General features: G+C 29.0%; 2 protein-coding genes across 7 annotated transcripts in view; one reads left to right on the forward strand and one right to left on the reverse strand.

Moving 5' to 3' along the window:
- Positions 1-10581, forward strand: part of CRMP (Collapsin Response Mediator Protein) — a 28510-nt gene extending 17929 nt beyond the window's left edge. For 2 of the 6 annotated variants that reach the window (XM_029309980.2, XM_029309981.2), the window contains exons 7-10: positions 1327-1663; positions 1950-2105; positions 2368-2647; positions 2833-6442. In XM_029309980.2, the coding sequence (XP_029165813.1) occupies positions 1327-1663; positions 1950-2105; positions 2368-2647; positions 2833-2933 (874 nt within the window). In that variant the 3' untranslated portion in view covers positions 2934-6442. Of the gene's footprint in view, positions 1-1326; positions 1664-1949; positions 2106-2367; positions 2648-2832; positions 6443-8184 lie in introns of those variants that run through there. The other 4 variants (XR_014926550.1, XM_029309982.2, XM_085490289.1 and 1 more) reach the window with 4 other exon arrangements.
- On the reverse strand, positions 7091-25147 carry LOC114936703 (epidermal growth factor receptor kinase substrate 8). Its single transcript, XM_029309977.2, is given in 12 exon segments — positions 7091-7980; positions 8052-8187; positions 8269-8443; positions 8676-9170; positions 12950-13067; positions 13610-14320; positions 14322-14747; positions 14749-14843; positions 14952-15291; positions 15575-15810; positions 16657-16727; positions 24622-25147. Coding segments are annotated over 11 exon segments (2868 nt in total). The 5' UTR covers positions 16700-16727; positions 24622-25147; the 3' UTR covers positions 7091-7887.
- Between the last annotated feature and the right edge of the window lie 234 nt (positions 25148-25381).

Here is a 25381-nt window from a genome sequence, read left to right on the forward strand (position 1 = left end):
CAGAAGCGTTTTTCATCTTTAATTTACATGAAAAAATGATTTATTCTTTCCAATCGACTTTTCTCCCTAAATAAGTTGTATAGAAGGAAATTTGACATTAAATTAAAACAAACGAAGATATTTTTAATTATTATAGTGAAGGCAAATCAGAAACAAACACATTAGATCTAGGAGTTTCATATATATCTTTTGTGATCTATATATTTTTTTTTAAATTAAATTAAATTAAATTTGTTATATTAACGATATATCTAAGAATAATTTATATATATATATATATATATATATATATATATATATATATATATATATGTATTCTGTAAATTGAAAAATAGCTTATCAAAGCAGAAAATATTAAGAAATAATTACGTGGTATCAACTGTTGCCGACTTTCTTCTGTTGAAGGAAATATTAATAGTTTTAAATCGTCAATAGTCTTTCTTTTTAATAAAATGCATTTGGTACATTAAAAATTATATTACAAAAATTTATGCCATATCAAAAATAACAGTTTTATTTTTGCAAAGCGAGATATAAATAAATTCTCTTTAAATAATATACATACACAAAGTATTTTTTTCATAAAAATTCACTAAGTAATTAAAGAAATGTTTTCTCCAAAATTATTTTCCGAAAAGTTATTTATTTTATATCAAATACAAATTTTGCGAATCTCCTTTTAAAAGTTAATAAAAATTATTTAAAGATCTTTTCTCTCTTTTTAAATAAGCTAGAGGATTAGTAGAAAGATGTCTAAATTTTTAAATATTTTTCTAATACTTTTAAAGTTAAGTACATTGAAGATGTGCTACAGAATGATTTATTACTGCAATGTCTTAAATACGAATTCATTATTAGAAATAATAATCGCGTTTGCATGCCTCACATGCCTCACATGTTCACTTTCGTAGCCATGAATTATAATAACAACTCGACGTGAATGACATAAGACTTACAGTCTTGATATTAATAGTCGCGACGTCATCTATCATATTAATAGTGGGAAGTAACTATAGGTACAATAATATAGTACATTAATATCAATTAATACACAGCTAAAACAAAAACTGCCGATTTGATCCTTCCCAACATTAAACAACCCTAGCTTATTTTAGTCATTCAATATTTGGTACGCGAATTTTATTTCGTATTATTATAATTTTATATATTTTATTTATTATAATATTATTTATTATATAAATATATTATTATATTTTAATTACTTTAGCCTGCTCGATGTCAAGGAATCGTTTAATATTTGCTTCTCCTTCTGAAATCATCCCAATTAATCTTCGAATTCATATATTAATTATGGGCCTTTTTCAGAGATAATCTGCAAGTTATCGGCAGTGACCATTGCACGTTCAACTCCGAGCAGAAGGCTCTGGGTAAGGACGACTTCACGAAGATCCCCAACGGCGTGAACGGTGTCGAGGACAGGCTGGCGGTGCTCTGGGAAAAGGGCGTCCACGCCGGCATAATGGATCCCACGCGTTTCGTCGCGGTCACCAGCACGAATGCTGCTAGGATTTTCAACTTGTACCCTCGAAAGGGAGTCGTAGCCGTGGGCTCGGACGCCGACATTGTCATCTGGGATCCAAACAGGAAGCGCACCATTTCCGCCCAGAGCCACGTCCAGGCCGTTGACTTCAACATCTTCGAGGCGAGTTCAATTGAGCCGTTCGCTTTCGTCGACTTATTTTTTTTTCAACGCCTTAAAAAATTGTGATCTTCAAAAATTATATTTTTTTAATATTATTAACATGTTTTTTTAATATTATGTTTACAATACGAAATATATATGCGATTTAATTTGTATTCTGAACTGTTTGCATAATTTTTGTTAGAAAGAAAGTTAATTGTTGAAAGTAACTCTGCTTCGATCACAATTATAAAAATATCTTACGCAAATGCATTAATAATCAATTAATAATCGATTATTGATGTAGGGTATGGAAGTAACTGGCGTACCTGAATATGTGATTGTCAATGGACGCGTATGTGTGGACGAGTGTGAGCTGAAGGCTGTTCATGGCTTTGGGAAGTACGTGATTGCGGAGCCATTTGGCTCTTATGTGTACGACATGATAAACGATAAAGAAAAGGTATAAAACAGTATATAATTTTCTCCCTTCTCCTCCTCTTGGCGTTATTATTCTCAAATAATAATATTTAAAGTAACTGTATTATATGTACTATACTATTCAACTATATCGAATTAAATTACAAATTAATTGCTTAGACTAGAATTAAACTATCCCAAGTAGCAAACTGACGACATTAAATGTCAAAATGACATATGCTTGCTACTTGGGATGTCATTTAAAATTTATATCTGAAGATAACTTTGTATTTTTGCGTATATAGAGACCACGTGGAATCGCGCGAACCGAAGCGGAGGCCAGGAGATACGCTGAGGAAGACGCTGCACTTACGAGGGCTAAGGAAGCGGCGAGAGCAGCCGCCGCAGCCAAAATCGCGGCCGCGGCTAATCAGACCAACGGTTCGCTTCACGACAGTCCAAAATCAAAGTTTAAACCCAACTATGCGCCCACCTTGCCGGAATCTGCCGTGGTGACACCATCCACGAAAGGTCCAAGACTAGAAGGGCAGAGAAACCTACAAGATTCTACTTTCTCCATTAGTGGTGAGTTTTGCGTCAATAATTTTAAGTCTAGATCACAATGTATTTAAATTTTGTTTAAGCTTGATATCACATCTCAAGTATCAAACGTTAAAATGATGTACACTTACTACCTGGGATGATATTAATGATAAAAAAATTTTCTCTTACTTATATCTTCTTTCTTCATATTTCTTCGGAAATATTAGAAGCGCATTTTGTTCTTGCAGAGGACATTGATGAAGGACGAAGGGCATGCATTCGCGTGAATAATCCACCTGGCGGCCGCAGCGCAGGAGGCTTTTGGTAATTTGTATAAAAAAAAGAAAACATCAAGATTCGCTTTATATGTATAAGAGTCATTTAACGACGAAGAAATATCCTCTTTTTTTTCTTCCTCCATCTATCACATACATATATACATACGTCGCTTCATTCATTTCGAAAAATATCAGCTCGCGCTTTCAGGTTCGCTATTCATTAAATATTATGCTATCAGTCATTTTTTTCATGTTGTATTCCCATCGATCAAGGTCTGTTCCATCGAAGGAGGATGTAGAGATCGCTGGGCAATAGGTTGTATGTTTACGTATATTCATCGTTCCACTCACTCGTCATTACTTTAGTGTTGCACTATGTTACTGACATACCTTAATCATGAATTTTGATCTGTTTTTCGATTTCTATATTCGAAAATCATCTTTTTCTTTGATAATGTTTATATCAAGACTTTCTTTAAAATCACTCTTGTTAGTTTCACTTTAAGATTTATTTATTGTTGTGCACATATATAAAGATATATATTATATAAAATTTATATTATGTCATAGAGCAAAAAAAATATATACATATTTAACATCTAAATATATATATTATATCTATCTATGTGTGTGTGTACAGGATTTAAAAAGTCCAAAACAATCTAATTAAAAAAGGCATTCTCTACAAGACAACATTCCTGAAATCTGAAGTTTAATAATAATAAAGTTAAAAAATACAAGAATGTATAATAAAAAAAACAATAGATCTCAATTCAAAAAATTCAAAATGACCTCGATATATCTTGTTGCATCTAACAAGAAAATCAAATTATTCAGATCATTATTAAATGAATTCTTTTGAACACTACAATTTTTGTCAGGAACACTTTTTTTAGAAAATCCTTTTTTTTAATATTAGACTGTTTGTGGATTTTTCAAACATCCTGTGTGTGTATGTGTATATGATAAACTTCATTTTTTCATGCGATAATCATTATGAACTCTAAAAGTTGCAAGACCAAATTTAAGAGTATTTGTTGTCTGTATAAATTTTATGAAATTATTTGCTTCTTTCTACAGATATTAGGATTTATTTCAAAATTTGATTCAAAGGAAAGAAATTACAATAATCAGATGAAAATATTTAAAAACTAGAAAATAAAGGCAATTGTGATATTAGCAAATGTCACATAATTATCACTATTAATATTATTATTAAACAATAAATTATTATTAACATTATTATTATTAATAATAAGATAGTGGCTTATTTATTGTCAGCGATAAGAGGACTCGCATTGGAAAAGAGTCGTGGCTCAAAGCAATGTAATGAAATACTTAAACACTTACATTGAGCCATAGTTAAAAAGTTATATTTATTTATAATATAACGTATGTTACACAAATATATATATATATATATATATATATATATATGCAATTAATTCATATATTGATATACATATATAAATTAATTGCACTCTATGGCATAATTATATATAATATGCTTATATATAATATGCTTATATATAATCAAAAAACTATTAGAGATTCCTATTTAATTTTTTTTAATTTTTACAATAATCATTCTCAATTGCATATATAAATTGTTAAATAAAGATTCTCTACATTTGGACAATTATCATTAAGTTTTACAGATTGAGCATGATTTTTTCAATTATATACGAAGAGATATAAATGTAGATTCAATTTACTATTTCATTAATTTTGTCCAATAAGATATAAACGTTCATGTTACGTTATATTATATGATCAATAAGAGAATATTTCAATACAAATATATTTAAGTTGTTAAATATAAATAATCTTCATTATGTAACCAATGTATAATATAAATAATTTACATTGTGTTTCCTCATAATTTTATTGAAAGTATTCAGAATTGAATGTTGCATTCTAAAATCTATTGTAACATGCGTCATTAATATAAGCATATATAAATAAGTGGAATTTTGACATCTGAAAAAAAATATCTTCTTCAAGGATCAAATTTTCGATAAATTTTTACTTGCTGTAGAATCTTAGAAGCAATCAAGGAAAGATATATATGATTCAAATGACAAAATTTATATATACATTGAAATAATAGAAATATCGATCATCAGCAAATCGGAATTTTTGTTTAACATATATAAATCTTATCAAATTATTCGCTTTCATGACGTCAGAGCGCACGATATGAAACGACGCACAAATTTTTAATAATATTCGCTCATAATATCGCTGTAAAAAGACCATAAGATGCGATAAGAACGAAATAGATTATGTTTCATAAAAAGTATATATTCACTAATTGTAAGAGCTTATTTATATAAGGACATTCATAGTAATCAATCATTTTCACACTTTATGTATCGTTATTAATTTTTTTTCCACTTAATTCACAAGTTTCCCTACATTCCGATTTTTAAAAGTCTAATATGAAATCCATACTGTTTGACATGTCTATAATTGAAGTATTGACTACTAATTCCCTTTCAACACACAATATCTTATCTTTTTCTCATCTATTATTTTTATCAACGATGTTTACACTTAGGGTATATCGAAAAGTATCGTATTATCGAAGTTTATTTGACATAATAATGATAAGAAATAATAAAAAGAATAAAATATAATCGCATAGTCATCATCATCGCATATCGCGTATTAATAATGACGCAAATATTAATGTATAAGAATCATAAGTCGTAGAAATTAGAACTTATGCAAACAATCTATAAAATCGGAAAAAAATTGTCATTGTCAACTTTTTGTCGATTTTCAAACGTCGTTTCATATCTTTTCACACGAGCAACGTTAGGAATCAAAAAGTTTTCTAGTAGATTTTTTATCGACATTTTGCAAGATATTTCTAAACAACTCTATATAAAATAAATCGGGAGAAATATGACGTAAGATTATTTAAAATAGTAACTTTTTTGTATTTTTTGTATTTGTATATTTTGTATTCATGCATATATTTTCTCTAAAATTAATTACGACACGCAATACTTTTTGCATAAAATGCTTTTCTTCTCACTAAAATGATATTGATTTTATATCATTATTCGGAATCACTTTTGATTGAATTTGAAAAAACTAAAAAGAAAATTATACAAATTTCCTTGAAATATTATATTTAAAAACAAATTATACGCAAAGCATTTTGAATTAAAGATAGAAAATTACAACGTAAGTTCTACTAATTCGTAAAGTATATAATTGGATATTTTAACATATTGTTATTCAATTAAACTTTACACAGAAAGTTATTATTGTTTGCATGTGACGCTGTTGATATTTTATACCAATGTAAAAGATATTTTGTTATCACTAGATATCATGTGATATCGATTATTATTTAAAAGGCATAAATATAAGAGGGCTTGATGATAGCGTTAATATATGTGTTCACATTATGTGACCTCGTGTCAAGTATTCAGGAAAAATGTATAGTTTATCGACATAACTAGCACAATTAGAATATTCTATTTATATCTGTTATAATGTATATGTGATCGCTTTAAATAAAAATATAACATCAATAATCACGCAATATTTTTAGGTTGATGATTTTTCAATAGAATAAATCCAGGACCTTCTAATTAGATTTTATTATATATAAGCTAAAAAACGCTGGGGTATATATAAAAGAATTATATATCTAGCAGATTGTTTTTGTTCTTTTAATTAATGATTTAACAATTTATTTAATTTACATATATTATATAAATTGCTGATGTTATATTAATTATATATATATATATATTAATCTTTTAATTATATTTTCTAATATCAATATTACATTTTGATAGCATATTTTCTTTACATTTTAATTAAATTGAACTTTATTTTGCTTAATACGTTGCTGTCGAATAATAAAGTGATTCTATTTATTTTACATATAATTCCATTCATTCTATATATATACACGCACACGTAAAATAAATTTATTAATATATATTTATTTTTAATTAATATAGTCGAATAGTGTTGAAATTATAAGCATGAGAAAATATTTCATACAAAAATTAAAAGATTTAAGAAAAAGTAATTTGCAATTAGCACCTACATATTTAACTATATGTATATATTTTCTTTAATCGATTCCTCTCCTTATTTTATACATAAAAGTATATTATATTAAGTTATGGAAAATGAATATTTTTAGGAGATATTTTATAATTTATGCAAAGTTATTAGTCACATTAAAGTACAAAAATATTTCCTATAAACTATTCATTTTTTGACCATCCTTATAACTTTTATGACAAATATTGCAAGGATTCGATTTATATCAAAAAATTAGGGTAATTCTACTAGGTTGACTTGAAAAAATTATTTTAAAATTCAAAATTTATCAACTTTTTTATCTTTGAAATTTTTTAACTTTTATATGAAATATTTTTTTATTTCAGCAATATTCAACTACAACAATTAAAATAAAATATCCTGTGTATATAGATTGTGTATGTACATAATAAATACATATCACATTAAAATGCTTCAACTGAATTCTTGATTCAATATTGGGAAATAACTTATCTCTATGTGTGAGTAAGTCCAAATTAAAATATAATAACTCGGATAATATTTTGCTTGTACCTTTTCAAAAAGAAGAAAAAATAACATTACAAGTAATTTATTGTATATACATGCTTGTATCTTGCTAAAAATTCTTTGACAAGCAATATTGCTTTGATTCACGTGTAAATAATATTATCACAATATTTAAGGTAAAATAAAATATTTTGATGCAGTACTTTTAAGAATTTTCTGAAAATTCTCTCTAGGAAAAGTTTTCTCTATGAAAAATTATGAAAAATATATATATATATATATATATATATATATATATATATATGTATATATATATAATTTTATTTTACCCTTTATTCTCTTCTCACTTGATTGTTCTCGTGTAATAAAGCTTGCACATATCACCTATTATATATTTGCATCATTTCCGCACTCATGCGGAATATATAAGGAACATATGATTCACTGCCCGACTTCATCCTTATTTAACTCCTCTGCTCTCTGGCGAGCTTTCTCTAAAATCTGCTTGAGCTCCGATGATCGAGCTGTTTTGTACTAAAAATAAAATTTCGAACATTAGAAAGTGACACACGATTATATCATCATCTAACTTCAAATGCACTTACCCCGCATTCATTTTTCGCTAAAGTCAACTGACCATTGAGCCTGCTTCCCTCGGACAATCCGCACAATTGCTCCAATCTTCGCCGCGATAAATTAAATAATTCCATGCCGTTCATATCTTCCAATTGTTTACAGATTCTGCGAATATAAGATAAATCGCTGAGCAATCCAATCCATTGGATAATGAATTTGCGAGGTAGTACTGAAATTGATATATACTTTTCCGAGAATCCTTTGGCCTTCAACCAAGTTTGAATCTCGTGAGAGGTCGAGTATTGATTCACCCAAATCTCGTGTGTGTCATTGTTAAGAGAAGAATTCGCTTTTTTCTCTCGGAACATCGTCAAGACAAACTTGAGCTCCTTCTGAAATCCCTCTTCTTGCTCGGAAGTGCCTTTTCACAGAGAATAATTAATGACATCAACAAAGTAAAAGCAATTATATATTAAAAGTTGAAAAGTTTGAAAGTAAAAAAACCCCGCGTTAATTCTATAAAAAATTGGACCCTGATAAAATCAGCTGATTCTATGTCGCAGCTTTTGACCTGCTAAACAAACAACTTATATATATATATATATATATATATATATATAGGATTAGCGCGAAGTCCTTTTCTCACAACTCACCATTAAAGAATTTAATACTTTTAGAAACATCCGTTTTATTGAGCGTGGAAAATGTTGAGGGCGCGGATTTTTGAGTTTGAAACTGCGGAGTGGATCGTACAGGCGTCGGTGGTGGAGGTGGCGGTGGAGGTGGTGTGGAAGATATCTTCGACTTTGAAGATACCTTCGACGAAGCAGGTGATGCTGGTGCTGATTTTGGTGGCGATAGTGCTGGAGTTGATTTCAATACAGACAATATTGGTGCCGATTTGGATACGGATAGTGTTGTTGGCACCGAATTCGATGTTGGTACAGACACTGGCGGAAGTTCCATTTTCTCCAGGACCTCCTTATCGGATATCACATCGTCTGGTATAAAATCGCGAGGTGGCGAATGCACTTCCACGATGCTCTGCTGCGTGTTAAGCTTGCTATGCGATTCAGAGGTGCTATCGAAGGAGGAAACACTTGACCTGCTGCTGTTACTCATGGCTCCGTTGTAAGCATTAATATTGTCTGTAAAACAATTTTGCAATGTTATTTTCAAATATAATATCGTAATAATGTTTTAAATAATGTTATAGTACTTTAAACTCGATTTATATTTTTTGACAGCTATCAGCTGATTTCTGTCAAACAATATAAATCAGCTGATTAAAGCGTTAATTTGATAATTTTTTAAATATGTTATAAAAATTAAAATATAGTCAAACTATATTTAAACACCCTGTATAAATAAAAATGTCAATGTAGAAAAGCTATTAAAAAACATGAAAAGATCATAACTTACCCCAAAGCTTTCACTAGATAAAACATACACATATAATCTTAAGATATATACTGGACGAACAAACATTAAGCATATATATAGTATTTAAGCATTGACAATATTTAAAATATTTTATAACTTGGAATTTAAATTCTATGAATAAAAATCTAAGTAACAAAAAATTATCGCATGTCAAATATTCATGTACAATTACATTTAATAATCGATTCACAGAAAATAGAAAAAAATAAAGGAGACGACGACGATATATCGCACAAAATACAATCTGTAACTGGGTATATTTATTAACAATAAGAGTAATATACATAAATTACAGAGTAATAAAATACTGGACATGAATCGCATCCCCAACCCGTGGACACACATACAAATATCGAATTAAGGCTTCCATCAATCACAAAAAAGATAGGAAATAGCGCCGTTATATATTTATATATACATTATAAAATTTCTTGTAGAAATTATATGTCGCGATTTTACTGTATTTTAGAGAATATTTTTATCTCATTATGGTTATAATTTATAATTATAATTATATTTATAATTATTTATAGTTTAACAATAAAGAAGTATGAAAAAATGCATCTGTGATATAAAAAAGAATTTACAATTGTTTATGATTATTATATAAACGATTATCGTCCACGCGCAAATATATTATTGTTCATTGACTTCTTGGTCCAACTTATTATTATCATTGCATTTAGGCCAACAACTCGATATGGATTTAAATATGTAGTAATAAATAATGCAAGCTATAAGAAGTAATGACAATATCAATTTGATAATATCAGTTTTGTATTTTATATGTTTGTATCTTCTAATACTAATCATTGATAGTACAGATTTAGAGTCAATGTATTATATACCGAAATTAATATAATTCATATAAGAAAATAATTTACAAGAAATTTTTTTGCCTTACTGAAAAAAATTACAAATATAATTTCTCGTTTTTTTAAATATCAATTTTACGAATATCATGTACATTTTGTATTTCTCGTTCGTTTTATATCTTCTTTTTCTTTTTCTTTTTAACTATTTCCTTCAATCATTTTTGTACAAGCTTATTTACATCGATTTAATACATACAAAATGCATGTGACGACATGTACAAGCAGAATCGGACAAAAGATTTTTGTTTCAATAAAAGCTATTGATAAAACACAGTAATAAAATGTGTTAAAATGTGTTAGTAATACATCGGAAATTTTATTTGTTTCGCTTATCCTCTCCGTATTTTTCCATTGGATTCTTATCAAGAGCGTTTATCGAAATCATAAAACTTTTTCTCACATTGAAATTCCCAATAATGACAAAGGACAGACAAGCAATTCTGTTCTAATTTCAATAAAAAAATATAGTATAGATATTATAATCCGCCTAAGTTAATTTTGCCGTTCAAATACATCTCTCAACAAAATTAAAGCATTATTTCAAATCAAGTATTTAAATTTTATCATTTTTTTAATTGATTCAAATAATATTTTAATTTTTGAAAAATATTACACACACAATATATATAGATATATATATTCTGTGTTATATATAATTTTCAATAAATTATACATAATTAATTATATAAATAATTATATATAAATAAATTATATATTATTTGAACAACAAAATAACACAGAATGACCAGAATGTTCACGAATCAAAATACAATTAGCAGAAAAGTTCTCAAAAAAGTAAGTTAAAAAATCATTTGCGATTTTTTTATTCTAAGCAGTAATTTTTGAGATATAAGGACTTAAATTTAAAGCCTATTCGTGAATCACATTATAATAATTAATATTAATGATGCATTCACAAACAACTGCAACTGTCTAAATGGTCCTATGATTAACTAATGTTAAACCCTTATATATCTCAAAAATTAGTACTTGAAATAAAAAATTACAAATAATTGTTTTACTTAAATTTTTTGAGAAATTTCTTGCTGTAGTATTTTAATTTGCGAATTTTAGGGTACTCCCTGTATATATAATTTTATACTTGACATAACTTGCATTGCTTTATTTGTATGTACGTAAATATTCGTATGCATAAATATTTTCTAACGAGAAACTATTCAATTTCAATGGGTTAATATCGTAACATTTCTATGTAAAACATAATATATGTATAATATATATGTATATAACATATGCATGTATATGTGTGTATACATACATGTGCATTTCTTTCTCTCTTCTGCTTTTATAAAATTATATAATTAAATTTAGTTAGTCGATAAATACAGATATATAATAATATCTTCAATAATAATCATACAATCAATAATAATCAAAAATATTAAAATTAATTCGGTAACTCTCAACCACGTTATAGATATCGGACTTGACGCGATTGTCATTATCAATTTTTTTACTTATTGTTAATTTAAATATTGTTATTTAAATTTGTGGTTGACAGTCACTAACTATACTTGATGACTCTATTAGATTTCATTATTAGTCAATTAATTTCAGACTAAACGGATACTAAATATATTTATAACATATTCATATTAAATAAATTTTAATATATATATGTATATATTTCTATATATATATATATATATATATATATATATATATTGTATGTATATTAGCTTTGATATAGTACATATTACGTTGAGAAATAGTTCTCTTAATATCTTCAACGTTATATCGTCCCTGTGCTTTTATTTCTGATTGTTACCAATCATTATTTCTCGGTCTGTGATAATTAATTAATTACGACGATAATAAAATAAAAGAGATTCAACGAAATAATAATCAATCTATATATCTTCGACAATAATAATTATTTTACGAGTATCCACATAAAAGAGTGGACATTTATACTACTTAACTCTCATACACACATTTAGAACCTTTTTATATTAATTAATCAATAGCAATTGTGAGATTTACTATGACATTTCAGATCGTATGACAAAAAACGGACGCAAAGGTGTCGCAACATAAAGAAAAAAGCAATAATTTTGTAAAAAAAAAGTAAAATGTGTACCCCGTCACTGTAAATGTTAGAATAATCGCGATGCAAAATAAATTTAAAATGCCACGCCCATCTTATAGTATCGTATAAACGGCTCAGTCTACATACTATTTTCTTCTATCTCTGTATATGTACACGTTCAAGAGAAAATCATCAGATATTACAATATTCTTCGACGAATTACGCTCATTAGAACGTGACGTAGATGATGATCTAACAGTTAATTATACTAATTCATTTACATACTAATGTTATGCGCGTTTTCCTTATCTCTTATCAATTCCTGTTATTAAATATTGATTTTAAAGTCGTAATCGCACCAATAAAGACATCAGCTTTCGATTTTAGAAGACACATTCGTGTAGTTGCTCTAAAATCGAGACTTATTTATATATAAAAGAGACAATATATATAAAAGCTGTATCTTCTAATTTCGCAATGTTCAGAGATTGCCTCAATTCGAATAAAGACAATAATGTTTGTAAGCTGCAAAAAAAAGCTTAAAAATATCGAAATTCACCTTTTTTTCCAAGTCTTTCTTTTCTCACCCAATCAGCAGGCGCTGGTGGCGGAATCGCGTGTGTTCGATGCGTAGCTTCCGGTCCTGGACTAGTACTGATTCTTTCGATCTCCGAATCCTATAACACGTGATAAATTCCATTATAAATATTACAAGTCTACAATATAATTTGATAACAATTTAACAATAATGTACATTAAGATTTTTAACTTCTCACTACAGTGTGATATATGTATCATTATAAAAATATATGCAAAAGTATAAAATAAAAGTAGAAAACACAAAATAATTTATTATAAATGTCTTAAGGAATATTAATTTCTGTAAATTAATTATTAATTGAATTATTATTTGTTCATTATTAGATTAGTATTTATTAAATAAGCAGTACTATAATTTATTTAAATATTACATATTAAAAAATTGAACAATTTTTATAAAACTTACATGAGATCTTGATACTAAAATAGATTGTCAATAAGAAAATCACATAAAATTTTAATGTATACTTAAATATTCCCTGAATCCTGATTAATTTCCACGAGAATTCCCTGATTTTTCAAGGTGAAACAAAATTCCCTGAGAATGTAAGGCTTTCAAGGTTTTTCTCGGGAATATACATCCTGTATAGGAAGAATTCCGCTTCTCAATAACTCTTACCTCGTAGTTGTAGCCGTGTCCCTGTCTCGGATATCTGCTAGTGTACAAAGGATTGTTGAAGACATCATTGTCAGCCGAGTGAGCGTTGGAATTATGCGATGACGTGGTGGTAACGATGGTGTGTGGCACATGGGCGATCTGTCCCCGAGAATTCCTCGCCTTCCACCATTTCCTGCTGTCGTCGAGGATCTCCAGGTACTCGCCCCTGACCACGGTGAGCTCCTTGTCGTTGTTGGCCGTTCGCGGATAGGTGACCTGCACGACCTTGGCGTGGCGCGCTGCCAATTCATCCAGCCAAGCTTCCTGAGCCCTGTCTATCGCGGTAGCCGTTCTAGGAGCCCTCTCGATCGAATCCACAGAAATATCGCTGTGCGCCCTGGTCTGATCCTGGACTCTCTCCTCTCTGCCGTATAGCTCCGAGCTAGGCCCGTAGTTTCTATCAAAGTACTCATTACCACCTCGTTCCTCCCGACTTTCGTACTCCAGGTAATCGCTGCTGTAATGCGATTCGTCCACGTCGCGGTGATTGTAGTAAGGGTCGTTTTGCTGTTCCGGTAATTCGTCTCTCTTCTGTTTATCCGCGTTTAGCAAGGACGCCAGGTGATCGTGGTCCCTATCTTCGGGAATAGGATACTCCGGTGACCAGCCATCCATGAATATCGGATGATAAGGCGGCACGTGGCCCTTCCATTGATCGCGTGGGACCAACCAAGGTGTCTCCCAACGAGTGCCAGAGTTCAGTTTCCTTGCTGGTTACGCAATTTATCAGCAGATTGACAGCTTCTCGCGTCAGAAGCGGCGACACCACCTTGTTCGGTAGGTTCGGGTCGTAATTGGTGTCGTGAGACGCGTCTACGATAAGCGCGAGCGGCGTGAAGAGGAAGTGCACGAGTTCGGGCGCGTTGGGATCGTGAATGTGCGCCTTGAGCTTAGCCAGCAGGTTGAACGAAAGCTTGAACTTCTGGAAAATATCAATGAACTCCATCTCAGGCGGCGGTTTCGCCCTCATCGTCAGCATACCGTCGCCCAAGTTCCTCTTCTTCGACTTCCGGTTGCGTTTTCGACGCTCCAGTTCTCGTGACGCAGCTGCTGCATGCTGCAAACGCGCGATAAACTTCTCGATGTCGTCGAAGCAGTGGATTCAGAATCGTCACGTCGCGCTCGTACTTCTCCGACGACGTCGATGATACCTCATCGTTATTCTCTTCCCGGGAGATGTCATTCTGATTGTCTGCTGCGTTGTAAATATACACAAAAATATTATATAAATATTATATAAAGTATTATATTTATAAAATATATAAAATATTATGTGAAATATTAATCTTCAACAATTACATACCACTCGCCGTGTTGAAGGTGGACACCTGTTCCCTGACATTTACGCCGTTCAGAGGTGGTTCCGGAGGCGGTAAGGTCGGCGGAGGTGGAATGTGACCTCTGGGACCCCTGGGCGAATCACCTGTAACAAGTTTTCCCATTTGCAACATCTTCAGGTCCTCGACAAGGTCTTGCGCCGATACACTCTGGCATTGGAATATGTGCATCTCCGCTCGCTGGCCGGAACCGCTATCGTCGGCCACCGTGAAGACTAAAATGTTATTGTACATCTCCATGGGATCCCTCGATGTGAAGGCTGTCGGTTCCTGTATCAAGGAAGCCGGGAATCGTTCCATGACAGCCTAAAAAATTGCAATCGTATATTATTGAGTGAAGCTACTTTTTCGTATAAAATGACAAATGAAAATGTTGATACAAATTGTTAAGATAGCCCTCAACTATCATAAAATTTTATTTTAGCTTCAAAAAGAGAAAAAGAAAAGAAGAAAGATCGTAATAAGTCTTATTGAAGGTTGAGAGAATTTAGGATGAAAAATATATGGATTTAATTAAAAACGTTATTAATTCTCATGATAATTTTTGATTAGTATATTTATGGTAAAATTTTTAAGAAAGAGAAATCACCCCCGTTTCGTTGTCCATGATAAGAACCCAGTTTCGTTCCAGACGGAGCTGCATTTTTTGACTCCAGATGCCATTGCTTTTCTCTAATTGTAAAAGTCGTCGCATTCCATCCGCCGGATAAACAATACCAGTTTCCTTCGTGACGGTGAACGTGGCCAAGTGCTCCATCATATACGTCGGCTCCGAGCTGCTAGCTCGACCACCAGAAGTGCTCGATGGCCCGCTGGAACTGCCATCTAAAATATGACATTTTTTAAATTAATTCAGTCATTTAAAAATCTTTTTTTCTTTTGTCACTCAATTTTTGAAATATTACAGAATGTAATTTTTTTATAAACTTTTTTTAGTCTTTTAATTATAAAGGTCCGATAATAATCGCCTCACTTTCCAAGTCACAAAAAATGTATAAAAAATATTTAAAACTCATTTTCGACGATATTTAAAAAATTAAAAATAATTAAAGTTAAAATAATAACTTAGGTCCTTTTCATTAATTAAAAAACATTTATTTTAACAATAATGTAATATAAATATTTAATAAACGTTCTTTTAATAATAAAAAGGGATTTAACAATTATTTTATATAATTATATGAAATAATTGTAAATTAATAATTAATGAAAAAATAAATATCCAAAAATTCGAGCACAAAAACGCAAAGGAAATGGTCTAGTGTTACTAGATATTCAACAAAGCGTTAGGATTAATAATCAAGTTTAATTATGTATTACGTCTATATATAGCAACCGTCTAACAATGGGATCTTATATTGATAAGATTATTACCGGACACTCTCTGTACAACTAGTATAATTTCATTAAATTTTTCTTTTCCAAGTCTAATTTGTTCTTCCTTTATTTTTAAAATAATACAAAATATTTTTAACTTCTTATTCTTGTTTGTGATTTGTTATTCTGATTTTTTGTACATTTACATAAAGCTATTCCTTGTTATTTCTTCTGCAGTTTGAAATAATGAATCAAATAAGATTAGCAGAGAAATAATATAGGATATTAGTTGAAATTTACTTTAAAATGTGAAATTATACAACTTTGTTTCCGCGATATAATAAGATTACTCACCTTTATAAGCGGGACTGTGACTGCTATTATAGTACGGCATCATTAACAGGATGTACCGATCCTGATTATAACTGAAACAGAGAAAGAATGAGTTACAAATGTATCGTTGTGAAAGGAACTCTGAATCATATGTCAGATAACAATTCGTCATGAGCAACGAAAAATCTTAATTGACCTTCAAAGTTCGTGTTTGTCCGTTTAATTTATGTGCATCCAGTTTTTCGTTTCTTCATTCCGAACCGCATAATTAATCATAATAGACTCCGGATTACATGCAAAACATTATAATTTGTTCACATTATTAATGTGATATATGCAATTTGCATGTTTGTTACTTTTTACATATTCTAGCATTAATAATGTCAATAAATGATGATGTTTTCAATTAATTAATATTAATTAGTAGAATATGAAAAAAGTAACAAATATGCAATTTGCATATAATCCGAAGTCGAATTATAAAGATATTGATGTTACCAATCATCAAACAGTCAGACAACAATTTAATAGCTTAAATGACTAATATAATTATATGTATATTAATATAATAGTAACATATTTGCACGATATTTGTCCGATATACATATATAAATCCAACTATCGAATCAGAAGTATCATTTTTATAATAATTTTCCATTTCCTTGCCAAAGTAAAATTTGAAAATTTTTTTGTTACATGAGGGAAATCTATCACGAATTTTTATTTTTATCTTTTTTTCCTGGTTTATTAAATTTTATTATAAAAGTAAAACTTTACATTGAATGAAGCTAATTATTTGCTAGATATACTTCACTTGTCATTTAATTTGCAAGTAACTTTCATGAAATTCATTTTTTACACGAAAAATATTTATCAAAAATAATGTCTCAAATAATAATGATATAAGTGAATTATATTTATATTTATACAAAATTCTTATAAGGCAATTTTAAGTTTATTTCTTTAATTTTATCAAATTTAATGTACATTTAAAAAAAATTGGTTAACTTGACTGAACCTTTCAACTAAATTACAATTTTGTTAATATTATAATAGTATTTAAGTCAAATATATGTTTTATTAGATTTAATGTGTTATATTATATTTAAATCAAATAGTTTTATATGTTGAATTAATAAAATAATATTAGGTTGAAAGATTCTGTCATGTTAACAAATTTTTTTCAGTGTAAAAATAAATCTGAAAAAATATGTAAATTACGACAAAAAATGTTAGATCGTGTAAAATATGAAATATAATCAGTCGCTTTTAGTTCTCTCTCTCGCACCTTTTATAGGTAGCTATTCGACTGAACGTGAAAGAATTCCTGTGCACGGTGCGAATCTAATGCTCGGGCATAAGGATCTCGACAGCGACCTAATGTACAGTAATCATAGCAAAAAGGGAAGGGAAAAAGAAGGAAGGTGAGAGTAATATAGGCTTCAATGTGTTTGTCCCTCCATTAAAATGCGAATGTGTTTTCTTGCGTGCCAGAAATTCCTCGTCAACGCACCGAATTTCGGATTTCCATTTATATAGAAGCTTTCAATTGCAATTCTTATTAATATTTTTTAATCGTTCATAAATATTGGTACAGTTGTGTGGGACTTCACATTGCGATATAAATACATAAGCAAATAAGCATGCATGAATTACGTCAGTTTCTTTGACACGATAATTATTATTTAATGATACTCTAATACGTTATACCTATATGCAATGCATGTGGGATGCACATGCAAATTGCAGAAAGCATAGAAAATTCTCAATAAGAATACGTTTGCATGCAAAGATGATTCCACATTACGTTAATATTTATTAATCGATATCAAAATTAAATTTATTTCTTTATACACATATACATTTTATTTAATACATTTAATTTTAACGTGTGCATTTAATATTTTAAAAATATAAAATATTTTGTTCGAAAAAAATACTGGAATAAACATAATTTGATCTCTTGAACGAAAGATATTTTCACATGAAACTACACTGTAAAAAATATGCAAATTTACATAAATAATTATTGTAAAATTTCGCGATAATTAAAGAAAATATATATATTTTCATTATTTACGGTGTAATTTTACATTTACTATTTATGTAATTTTACATATTTTTATATGATGTATTACACATTTTTTTATAGTATATGTAAATGGAACTTATTAATTAATAATTGATATCAAAATTAAATTTATTGATTTATACATTTCTAGTTTCAACATGTGCTTATTTTTTTCGAAAAAAATATTTGAAAAAAATAATTTGGCCACCCAAAGTTGACCTCTTGTGCGAAAGATATTTTCACACGGAACTATATAAATGAAACTTTGATCGTTCCACTCTCATACATACATAAGATCGGAATGCCGGTCAGAAAGAGAGAGAGAGAGAGAGACATGTTGAAAGTAAATACATACATCGTGCGGACATGAGTATACATATATAAGCCTGAAAAAGTGGAAAGAAAGTTGCCAATACACCTCGCATACCTACACCGATCTATTCGTGTTGAGTTGCGAACGAGTTTTGAGCTGTGAATGAACTGAGCTGCAGCACCAGGAATCAACTTTTCAGTTTGACTCGCTGATTAATTATAAAGGATTCCCTCGCGATCGGTTAGATCTGTTTCTCAAACGTGTTTATTCCCACATCGCCTATTGTGCACCGAAATAAAAAAAATGTTAATTTTTTTTTAATCGCGAGCTTGAAATCTCCTTTGCATTTCAAAAGTATAAAGGCATGAGAGATATTTTTCATAAACCTAGTTTTTCGTAGTTTGAATTGATAAATGGGATGATTCATTTTTTTTTATTTTAACACAGACTAATTTAAAAATCACGGAATTTTAGAAAAAAAATATATCAGACCAAATTTCACATAATTTCGTGACCTAGAATTAGCCTTGAGTGGTGTTTTTTAAGGTCATTTAAGAATCAACCTAATTTTTTTTTTTAATGAAAATAGAAAGATCTTTATGATTTTTTTATAATAATTTCTCTCTCCGTTCTTCAATATTTATATAATCCTTTTCACAAATTTACACAGTAATTAAACATAATATTTAATTAAATATAGTGAAATATGCGTGTTAAATGATACGTGAGACGTGTTAAACGTCCTAATTATAAAAATGCTAATTGTAGAAAAATAATTATAGATGATCTAAATTATGGCGTGTGAAATATAACAATATGTGATTAATGTAACATTTATCTTCAATTAATAATTAATAATAACATGTATTGTATATTAAAAGTTATATATAGATATAGATATTTTATACGAGCCAATTATATTTTTGTTTGTGTATTATTTAATTAATATTAATTTGGTATGTTATTACAAATGATATAAATAAATTTCGAAATCGTGTTTATCAAAGCAAAATTTGCAGACAATAGAAAACTGCCTTTCACTAATCGCTCGAATATATTAGCGTATTTAAGAGATGCACGTATATGTATATATGCAAACATATATGTTTAAACCGCAAGGAAGAACATCGCATGTCAACGTCAAGACGATTCGCTTATGAACGTAAACAATCTCTCGGAAAAATATGCTCAAGTGGAATGTGTGACGCTTAAATATATGCCGAGATTTTCTAGATGGCAAAGCCTATCCAGGAAAGAAGGTGAAAAAAAGGCAGTCCCCGAGTCGACGAAAAAGGAATTCGTATATACTTTTCATAATGACAAGCATATAACTCGCGGCTTCCGGTATATCTTTTCTCTTTCTCTTTTTGCAATATAATGCACAGATGTGAAAACTTGATGATTCTATGAAAAACGTGATAGTGATATCTGTTATTAAATAAGTACTTCGGAATATTTCAGTATAAAAATTTGTTCGACTACTAGATATATATATATATATATATATATATAAAAAGATAAGAATTTCTGCTTTTATTTTGCACTGCTATGTAATAAGTGTAATAAAAATAAAAATATGCATATCGATAATTCTGCGATAAGTTCATCGAGTGAGTAAACATGTTAGCTAAATGACATACATATATAAGACATTATAACTGAATTATGTAATACAAAAATGCGGTAAAATTATATATTCATAGAAATATCATGTTCAATTGCAAATATATATTTATTAAAAATAAAAGAAAATAGAAAAAATGCTTTTAATGTTTATAGATAGACAGATGGTGTATGAAAAATTATACTGATGGACATTAAGAAATATTCTCGATGTGTGTCACGAAATCGCAGATGTATTAGGAGGTCAACAAACTATTGCTATATGCAGCTGCGTTTTCCATATGTATGCTACGTATGCTAGATTATAACTAGAACGTTATTAAAGCCAATGTGCACAATATCAAAACAACAATGTTACTATAAAACTGTTTAATTGAATTAAATAAATTTAATTAAGTAAATTTAATTTATAAATTAAATAAATTAAATTAAAAACTATATCACTATTTAATTAAATTACAAATAGAATTAAAATTTTCTGACTTTTAAAGTGCTTTGATTTTTTCTTTGTAATAATAAAGAAAAATACGTCTCATTTTATTTAGAGAACCATCAATAAAATTATTTAGGTCAATAATCTCTGCTTTATATTTTTCATCAAAGATAACACATAATCAAATTAATTGCATTACGATAAATCATCAGAAATATCAATTTGCCACAGTTTGTACACTGAAAAAAATTTATTGAATTCGAAGTTAAATATTTTATTTCAATACTACCTTATAAATCATTAATTTGAAACTAATGATTTGATTGTGAAAAAAATATCTATTTGACATAAGAAAATTCTCAAAATTCTTCAAAACAGATAAATTTGTTTCTAATAAATGATTGAATGATAAGGCAGTATCAAAATAAAAATCTTTATTAATTTAATAATTTGTTTTCAGTGTAAGCTCCTCAATTTAATCTATCGTGAACATATATTGAAATGACGAGAATCCATAAACGCAATAATAAGCATTCGCGAATCTGTGTCACGACTGGTCTCACGTGGGAGAGATCAGTCATCGTAGGCGTGAATTACAGGTGTCGTTTGACGATGGGATACAAGAGATGATACGACGGGATCATCGTTCAGATATAAACTCAAGCGGATTATATACTGTAGGAGTTTCCTTTCTCGAGCGAAGAAAAAATATCGAACTCTAACTAGGACTCGAGTCTAGTACCTTCTTCAATACATGTAGACTCTGCTATTGACAAGAAAACTTTACAAACCCAAAAATTCTGTCTTTTATAAAAATTTATACACGTGTAAGAGGGATAAATAAATTTTTTAATATTTTTTAGACCTCAACTAAACATTTTTAATTCGTCTATTTATTTTCCCTACATGGAGAGAATTTTTTCTTATATTTTACCACAAAATTCTACTACAAATTTTATGGTTGGTGATAAGCTGAAAATTATGATTATGCTCCATGTTAAAATTTATAGAAAATATTTTATATATGTTTATCACTTTTTTGGCATCTATTCTATTTATAATACTTAAAAAATCATATTTTATTTTTTAAGATATTTATAATATTTATAATATTTATAAATATTAATAAAATATTTAATTTTTTAATATATTTTAAAATTATTGAAATTTTATTATATATTTTAAAATTAATCAAATATATTTTATATCTTATCGCGGTAGATATTATTTTTTATTGTGGTAAATATATTAATCAGAGAAACTCTTATAAAATTCTTTACGATTACTATGATTTTCAAGATAAATTCTAAGAGAAAATTCTCTATCACTGAATAAAAAAACCTCGCATACCCAAAAATTCTGATTGATGAAATTTTACACACATGTAGGAGGAATAAATAAATAAATTTTAAAAAATTTTTAATTTGGGCCGCAATGAAAAATTCTAAATTCCTCTATTTATCTCTCCTACAATTAAAATTCTTGCAAAGTCCGAATTATTGGGTTCGCCAGGTTCTTTGTGTCAATTGCATATCTAAAATGAATGTAAACATGATCCACGTAATATACAATGTATAATATGACAAAGTCTTGACGTCATTCTCGTCGATTATGTACGTATTATACATCATGCGGTCATTACTAATAAATGACGAACACAATACAGTTGTGTTGTGACAGAGGAATGCAGTTCGCAAATGTCACGGGCGAGCAGCGACACGGGATTAGGGCTTAAGAGAAGCCTGAGGAATGTCTGCATTTCTTCTCCTCTTGCGAGATATCCCTCGTTTTTACCTGCCTACTCGATAAAAAGATGCCGACTTTCGCGGTTCCGGGCTACAAATACCGATTCCTATTTATAAATAACCATGCGTTGCGCTTTTAAGCCTTAACGAATGCAATGATCGTTTTTTCACGAAGAACGAGACATATAATATTTTTTTTTTAATCCAAAAAGATAAAAAGAAACTATCGTGACAGGAAAAAATTATCGTAAATAAATAAAGACTGAAAAAAATTGTTAAATTAACTAAATTTTTAAACTAAATTACTATTTTATTAATTGGACAGATATTAATATTTAACTCACATAAACAGTTTTATTAGATTTTAATGTTATATTTTAATTTAAAATATTTCTATATGTTCAATTAAGAAAATAGTATTTAGTTAACAAATTTTTTCAGTGCACTGTTTATATACATTAAAAAATAAATAAATAAATAAATAAATAAATAAATAAATAAATAAATAAATAAATAAATAAATAAATAAATAAATAAATAAATAAATAAATAAATAAATAAATAAATAAATAAATAAATAAATAAATAAATAAATATATATATATAAAATTGTAAAACGCAAATTTTGTGATTAAATACTTATCGCCGATAAAAAAATAGAAATTACACGTAACACAATTACTGGATAAAATAAAAAAAGATGATCAAAGGTCGGCGATCGATGAATCATCAGAGATCATCGTTACAGATCACGATAATGATAGTCTGATAAGAATTGGCAAATCAATAAAAAATACAATAGTTAAAAGAATCGATGTCGGGCGTTTGTCATAGATATTATAGCATTTGTGTGTATGAAGGAATAATCTTTATGGCTAATTCTTAAAATTACGATTAGAAAATATTTTTTCCATAAATGCATCGCTAAAAAATTATTACTAATAATAAAAGACTACTAAAAAACATATATAACAATTTTAAAATATTTCTTACAAATAAAAATTCTTTCAATATTATAGAGATTTAGATTTTATATAATTGGATTTTTAAATATTAAATATTATATTAAATATATATATATATATATTAACATAAATATTCTATATTATAATTATAAAAGACGCGAGAAAAAACTTACTATGTATAATTTAGATAAAATTATCTATGTCCGATAATTAAAGTATATCATATCATAATTGAAAAACTTGTCTTAATCTCAAAAGCACTTCCATCTTCAATCATTACTTAATTAGTTAATCGCGCAGGAAAACCGTGTAAAACCCCATTCTCTAATGTCATTGAAAATGCACAGTCGCACGCACACCATAGTATATAACAGCATCCTCTCTTTTCCCCCTCTCTACCCTGTACATACACATATATTCAACATTCCAATGGAATCATTCGTGAATTTATGAGGAAAAAGCAGCCGTATTTTTTATAATATACAAATTCTGTCTTTACACAAAATATCGAACTAATTTCCAAAAATTATTCTCTACCCCAAATTATTTATTTATTTATTTATTTCTCAGCTTATTTTCGCCAAATTATTTCATTTATTTATTTATTTGAAATTTTATGATATAAAAATAAAAGTAGTATATTTAAATATTATATTTAATAATACACATTATATATTTTTATACAATTAATTCTATATTATTAAATAATTATATCATATAATTAAATTAATTTTTATAAATAATTATATCATATAATTAATTTAATATTTTATTTTATATTATACACACATGTTTGCTAATACGTATATATGTAAAAGAATGAAACATTCACTTACATAATTAATTAGAATGTCAAAATAGGAAGGCCAAATTGTTAAAATATTCACGTCAATGAATTTTCCATCAATATTTCACTTCTCCGATTTTGAATAATACAGCTTCGCCATAAAAATTCTGCTTATTACTCGAGCAAATTGTTTCCACATTTTCTTCTTTAATCTAGGTTCTCATACTCGCTGCGGCTTCCCGTCGACCCGGTCGTGACCCGGAGTCTTCTAAAACGCAATATATCGCGAGCACAAAGTGTTACCTCCGAACGTCCGAATCTCAACGTCGTGGGCAAAAAAATGAAACAACGCGAACGACGCGCGTCTTTTATCGGGCCGATTTTTATCTGCCATACGTCTCTGCCCGCTCGTCATCGCTCGCAGAGGCCATAATAAGCACGCACAGGCACGCAACCGCGGCCATGCAGAAGATGGCAACAGGTGCGCGTGACCGGATGATTCGTCCCGGCTTGTCGAGAAACGGCGCGATCCTCAACATTCACAAATAAATATTAAATTCTCGAGAACTTATATCCACTCCATAATATTCGAAGCTGCACCCTGGGAGGAATTTTTATTATTATTATTATTATTATTATTACTAGGAACTCGCGTCCCCCGGGATCTGAAGTTATGCGCAAAGATGATGATGATGATGATGATGAAGAAGAGAAGATGGAGAATTCGCTCTTACCTTATTTACAAATTTGTCGCACCCAGCGAATGACAGACGGTGACAGATGGGCGGAGGGGAGGTAGGAGGGGGAGA

This window comes from Nylanderia fulva, unplaced genomic scaffold (genome assembly GCF_048542155.1).
Source record: "Nylanderia fulva isolate GAGA-0341 unplaced genomic scaffold, ASM4854215v1 Scaffold12, whole genome shotgun sequence".
NCBI classification, from domain to species: Eukaryota; Metazoa; Arthropoda; class Insecta; order Hymenoptera; family Formicidae; genus Nylanderia; species Nylanderia fulva.